Raw genomic sequence first — 6334 nt, 5'->3', positions numbered from 1 at the left:
AAAGCTGGCCACAAACAGGGCACAATTTCTAGCGATTTGTTGCAGTTGGAAGAACAGCCATTGTGTATGGCGAAGTGCGGGCACAAATCCCAAGTAATTGAAAATTTTCGTTTACATGGAATTTTTTGCTAGTTTGTGGCGCAGTTTGTTGATTTTCTCACTTTTTTCACTGACCGTCGTGGAGATAAGAGTAAGCGGATATACGATAAGTGTTAATAAAAAATTGTATTATAAATTTCTCTGGAGCACTCATTTCCATATTTCCTCACAACTTAATATGAGAACGATTGCTCCTATTTTGCAACCATTCCAATGCATCCAATGCTGTTTTTGTCTATTTTTCGATTTTTTTTTTTTCTTAATGCACATGTAAATATTTTTTATTTCGTATGCAAACAGTACGACGATCGCAACGAAATGATGGTTTATGGATTTGTGTACAGTGTATGTACAGGGACTAGGCACAAATCGCCCTGCTTGTGGCCAGCTTAAGGTACGGCACCACAAATTGCAGTTTTCACTCGCTAGCGGCAAATCGTGCTCGATAACTTTGTTGTCGCTTTCACGTGCAAATTTTCCGTCAATCAAGTAGAGCCCGGCGATAGCGAACAGAGAAGTGGCAAATCGAAGGCGCCTAATCCACAGCTCCTCCTCCTTCATAACTGCTATATCGCCTTATTGGGTTTTTGTTTTTGTACTTAAATAAACCCATTTTCTCTTACAACTGTACCCTTTATGTCATTTCCAATAATCCGACGTTCCCTGAAAAAACACCTTGTATTATTTGAAGATCAAATTTCAAAGTCGTCATACAACATTGTTTGTTTACGTGGTCAATTTACATCCGTTAAGGCAATGGCATGAAATGATCATTAAAAAAAATTGTCATTGTGTGTTCTTCAAAGGAAAACAACACCATTGTGACAAGCATTCAGTAACCACACTTCGGCGCATCTCAGCATGTTTTCACTCAAAAATCACGTCTGCTGAAAGTACGATATGAAGATGTGGGAAAATTTACAAACGGCTAATCGTTTTGGGATATTTTTCAAGGACAACAGGTACGCGAAGCAGTTTATGGCAAAGCAGATTTTCCCATATCTAACATGTGTGTGTGTGTGTGTATGTGCGCAAGGCTACGTGCCACAGGACCAACACAGGTAGATATGTAAATAGATGAGAATAAGAATTGGTATATTGAAGGTATTCGCTGAAGTGCTAATGCAGTTTGAAATTCACGTTCAGTCCTAGCGCTGCTGGTATTGCTAACACAACTGATTAGAAAACGATCGTAAGGTGCATATTTTTAGTTAAATTGATTTATTTATTTATTTATATTTTTTGCCCAAAACTAAGTTAAATTTATTTGTATTTATTTATTTTTTCTGTTTGCGCAAAACAATTTCTTACCAAATTTTTCTCTTTGTCGTTTTTCTACTTTTAGATACAATTAAAAACGAAAAGTGAGTGAAAAACAGTAACGAATAAAACAAGCATTCAAACAACAGGCATCATCATGAAAATGCTGCAATATCACACGCCTCCCGTCAGCGAGTGCGCGCTGTCCTCCACACAGCATCGCTCAACGCCAACCAATTTCAGCCTATCGTGGCGCAGCCGCATCCTCGCGTTCATTGTGCTCATCGTTGCTTGCCAACTGCCGTCGTCCACTTTGGCCGCTTTCTCACAAAAAGACTGTCGTGATCTGGGCGCGAACTCACATTGTCAGTGCTCAACGATGCCCTCGCGCTTCGAGATTCAATGTCCGCCCATGGACTTCAATCAGAAATTCACACTTCAAATCAGCCCAGGCGAACACGTGCAAATCGAGTGTGATCATGTGGATGCGCGCGACTACAGCCTGCTGCCGCGCATGTCGATCGGTACCAGCAAAATCGTGCAAATCCGTCACTGTCCATTGCCCGGTCACACGCCCATCGCACGTCTCTTTGAGCATTTGGGCATAACAAAGGTGAATTATTTGATGTTTGAAAGCGGCGAGTTGGGCGCCAATCTGACGCGTCACCATCTCAGCGATCTGGGAAATTTGGCGCATCTACGCTTTAGTTCGAATAGTTTAACCCATATGCCGGCGGATTTGTTCGCCGATTTGGGTAATTTGAATTGGTTGGATTTGCGTTCGAATAATGTGAATTTGACGGAGAAACTCTTTGAGCCGTTGAAAAGTTTGACATTCCTCGAACTTGGACACAATAATTTGAAAACTTTGCCGCGTGGCATTTTTAAGAATCAACAAAAACTGCTGCATCTCAATTTGTGGGGCAATCAATTGCGTAATCTGACAAAGGATGTATTCGAGGATGCTACCGCACTCACCGACATCGACTTGAGTGCCAATAATATTGAAACATTTGCGCCAGATGTTTTTCAACCGCTGACGAATTTGAGCAGCATTTACATCAATGCCAATCATATACGTGAATTGCCGTATGGGCTTTTCGCCAATAATAAAAATCTCACCGAGTTCCGGCTGATCAACAATCGTGTGGCACTCATTACACTGCCTTCCGGTCTCTTTGCAAATTTACCACATTTGAAGGATGTGCGTTTGACTTGCGAATTGGAAACCGTGCCCGAGGATCTATTCGCAAACTCAACAAAGCTTGCAAATCTCACCATGAAGGAAAATATGCTGACCACTTTACCGGAGAAGCTGCTGATAGATCAACACGAACTCTATGATTTGGATCTGACGCATAATCTCCTAAAAACCTTGCCGGATGGCTTGTTCCAGAGCACAAGGAACTTGGTGGAACTCAGACTATCGTATAATCAACTCAGCGAAATCTCAAGGTAAGAGCAAGAGAAAAGAGAGAAGCACCTAGAACTTTCCAGCCATCCTTGTCACTCAATACTAATAATCGCACTTTGTAATATCTTTTTCCCAACAGCGAACTTTTCAATCCACTCGTCAATCTAGAAATTCTGCACATCGACAACAACAATTTGTTTGCAATTAACATCAATGCTTTCCGTGATACGGCCAACTTGAAATTCCTGAATTTGGAGAACAACAAAATCGATCTCGCTGAAGCGCATGCTGCCATACTTGAGCCCAGCCAGCATCCGAACTCTGAGTTCGACGCCAATTCACCATTCCAATTCCTGTTTCAACTGCAGGAACTCAATTTGCGCAACAACTCCATCATGTACATCTTCAACGATTGGAAGACCCAGCTGCTCGAGCTGCAACAACTCGATCTCAGCTACAACAATATCACCATATTCCACGACCAGGACCTGCAGTTCCTCAGCAAACACGGTGTCACGGTCAATCTAACGCACAATCTCATACACGAAATCAATTTCAATACAATCAGAATCATAGATGTGCCTTTTGTGGACCGCTTGGTGCACATAGATTTGAACGATAATCCGCTCCATTGTGACTGCCTCATGTTGCCCTTCTTGCAGTTCGTTTTCGGCGAGTTTAAAGACAAGTTCGAGTACAAAATCGAGCTAACAACATCCAATTTGAAATGCGAAGGCCCACCGGCATTGAAGGAAAAGTATTTGCGCGAACTCAGCTACATGGAACTTGTGTGTCCGCTCGATGACAGCGCCTCCAGCGAAAAGCGTTGTCCGCGTGCCTGCGAATGTTGGGTGCGTCCACACGATCTGATGCTCTTGGTGAATTGTTCGAATGGCAATATGACGCGTTTACCAACACTACCACACGAGCCACTACTCAAAGGCATTGAGCTATTTGTCGAAAACAATAACATTGCTCGGCTGCCTTTGGCCACTACAACGGGTTATGCTGATGTGAAGAAGATCCATGCCGCCGGTAACCAATTGCGTCAGATTGAAGCAAACAATTTGCCAGTGGGACTGCAGTACTTGGATGTGCGTCATAATATGCTACAGCGGCTAAATACGAGCACACTAAACTTGCTGAACAGCAGCACCTCACTCGAGGGGCTTCTGCTATCGCACAATGCCTGGATGTGCGACTGTGAAGCGAGACCTTTGCTTGAATTCACACAGACCGCCAAAATACTACAGAAGCTAACCGTGCGTGATTTCAATCAGATGCGCTGTGCCGCAGATCCGGCGAAACCGCAAAATGTGCAAGGGTTCAAAGACATTTCCGTCGCTGATATCTGTCCCACCGAAATGGGTTTGGTAATCGCATTCGGCATCATCATCGCACTACTCGGTCTAATAATAGGCATCGGTGTGGCGCTGTACTACAAATACAATCAAGAGATTAAAGTTTTTCTCTACGCGCATAACTGGTGTCTGTGGTTCGTTACCGAAGAGGAGCTGGACAAGGACAAGAAGTATGATGCGTTCGTTTCCTACTCCCACAAAGATGAAGCCTTCATCGCCGACTATCTCGTACCCGAACTCGAACATGGTCCGATACCATTCAAACTGTGCATACATGTGCGTGACTTCATTGTTGGCGGCTGCATACCTGAACAAATTGTACGCTCGGTGGATGAGTCCAGACGCACCATTGTCGTGCTATCGCAGAACTTTATCGAATCAGTGTGGGCGCGCATGGAATTCCGTGCTGCCCATCAATCGGCGCTAAATGAGAAACGCAATCGTTTGATTGTTATCATCTACAGTGATATTGAAAACATCAACAATTTGGACAGCGAACTGCAGGCATACCTCAAGACGAACACCTATCTAAAATGGGGCGATCCATACTTCTGGGAGAAGCTGCGCTATGCCATGCCACATCCAAGCAGAAAACCAGGTGGCGGCCTGGAGAAGACTGCAATGAAAAGTTCGGTCGATGATAAACTTGAACTCATCAAACCATCGCCGGTGACACCTTCGCCCACTACACCACCCGCAATAGCGGCAAAGAATCCGCTTATAGCGCATCTGAATGGCGGCACACCACAAACGGCGATTATCATACCGAATGGGAAGATGGCAAACGGCACAGCGGCAAACTATCAATTGAATGGCAAGGCACAGAATGGGCACATCAATGGCGCTTTCATTATCAATACAAATGCCAAGCAAAGTGATGTATAGAACAGGGAGAAGGCGGAAATGTTTCAGTTCGACGACGATTTGTTGTTCCGATGAGCCAGAGACATCAACGCGTTTTAAGGCGACAATAGCTGAGAGACAGCAAGCGGGGAGAGAAGAGAAAGAAAGGGAGCCTACGAAGAGTGCAGCTCTGAAATAGAAAGGCTTGTACGATTTGAGAAGGAATTATGCGGAAATTACGCGAACTCTTTTGAAAATGGGAAGCAGCAATTCGAAATTCAGAGTTGCAAGACAAAAGAAATTTTCTTATGCTAATTTTTTCTATTTTTAATATTCTTTTTTTTGTTTGGTTTATGTTTTGAAATTAGACAGACATACTTACATACATGTATAAGTGACTGCTTGCAAGAAATTATCCTTAAAGTTTCTTAATTTGAACAAAACAAAACCGTCACAGGGATAAGTGTTATACTTTTAGGCATTTCTTATTATGCGCTCATACAATTGAAAAATTGTATAAATTATGTCTAAGTTACTTTTTAACTGAGGATAGGATGGATATTCGGCACCTACTCGAATTATTAAAAAAGAATGTTTTATTTTCTTTCACATAAGCTTTTATATAGTCACAAATCAATTTACTTTCTCGAAAAATATTTGGTATTTTTTTGCCTTGTAAAAAATAGTATCTCACATACAAACGTATTTTTATACTCTCGCTAGCATTAAGCATGTAAGAAAATAGCCGATAATTATAGCTAAGCAGGAAAAAATATTTATAACAATTTCTAACATTTAAGAAAAAATATAAAAATTTCCAAAATTTATGAAAACATGTTGAACAGCGTAAAACAAGCTCATTTTAATTAAGCTCAAGATAATTGTGTTCATTAAAACAAAAAAATACAAAAAATGTAGTAGCTATTTCTGCGGCACTTTTTTAAATTAATAAGATAGGAAACTCATTTCGTTGAATCTACATTTCCAATTTTTTGTTAGAAATGTAAAAGAATTAAAATATGCATTTTTAGAACTCGCAATTCATAGAAAATAAAATAAAAAACAATAAAAAGCAGAAAATTTATATTTTTTGTTTTTTTTTTTGGGACTCGCATTTCATAGAAAATAAAGAACACAAATAAAAAGCGGAAAATTTATAATCTTTTTTTCTTCTTTTTTGTTAAGAATTTCAAAAACATAAAAAGCAAACTTTTTTACGCCTCTTATTTTAACGTGAACAAAACGCTTGACGCAGAAACTTTGTAAGTTTCTCTTAAAAAAATTTATATAATTTTTTTGTAATGGAAGAAAGTTTAAAGCAAAAAATTGAGAGCTCGACCAGAAAATTTATAAGTTT

At 40.7% G+C, this 6334-nt stretch overlaps 1 protein-coding gene across 2 annotated transcripts; it reads left to right on the top strand.

Annotated features, from left to right (window-relative positions):
• The first annotated feature begins 1223 nt into the window (after positions 1–1223).
• On the top strand, positions 1224–6130 carry LOC128855227 (protein toll-like). 2 transcript variants are annotated; one of them, XM_054089947.1, is made up of 3 exons: positions 1224–1296; positions 1445–2814; positions 2913–6130. In XM_054089947.1, the coding sequence occupies exons 2-3, from the start codon at positions 1517–1519 to the stop codon at positions 5017–5019; spliced, it is 3405 nt and encodes a 1134-aa protein (XP_053945922.1). In that variant the 5' UTR covers positions 1224–1296; positions 1445–1516; the 3' UTR covers positions 5020–6130. The 2 variants fall into 2 exon arrangements, with proteins under 2 accessions (XP_053945922.1, XP_053945923.1); XM_054089948.1 differs by having other exon boundaries at positions 1250–1291.
• Positions 6131–6334: the final 204 nt, after the last annotated feature.

Source organism: Anastrepha ludens, chromosome 2, assembly GCF_028408465.1.
Source record: "Anastrepha ludens isolate Willacy chromosome 2, idAnaLude1.1, whole genome shotgun sequence".
Lineage (NCBI taxonomy): Eukaryota > Metazoa > Arthropoda > Insecta > Diptera > Tephritidae > Anastrepha > Anastrepha ludens.
The sequence above is the reverse complement of the archived record's forward strand: the minus strand, read 5'-3'. Positions and strand labels throughout refer to the sequence as shown.

What these genes read in the sequence shown, in the direction of transcription:
- LOC128855227 (XM_054089947.1), top strand. Translation starts at nt 1,517, where the DNA reads ATGAAAATGCTGCAATATCACACGCCTCCCGTCAGCGAGTGCGCGCTG. An exon ending in CAACTCAGCGAAATCTCAAG is followed by an intron (nt 2,815 to 2,912) that starts GTAAGAGCAAGA and finishes TTTTCCCAACAG; the next exon opens with CGAACTTTTCAATCCACTCG.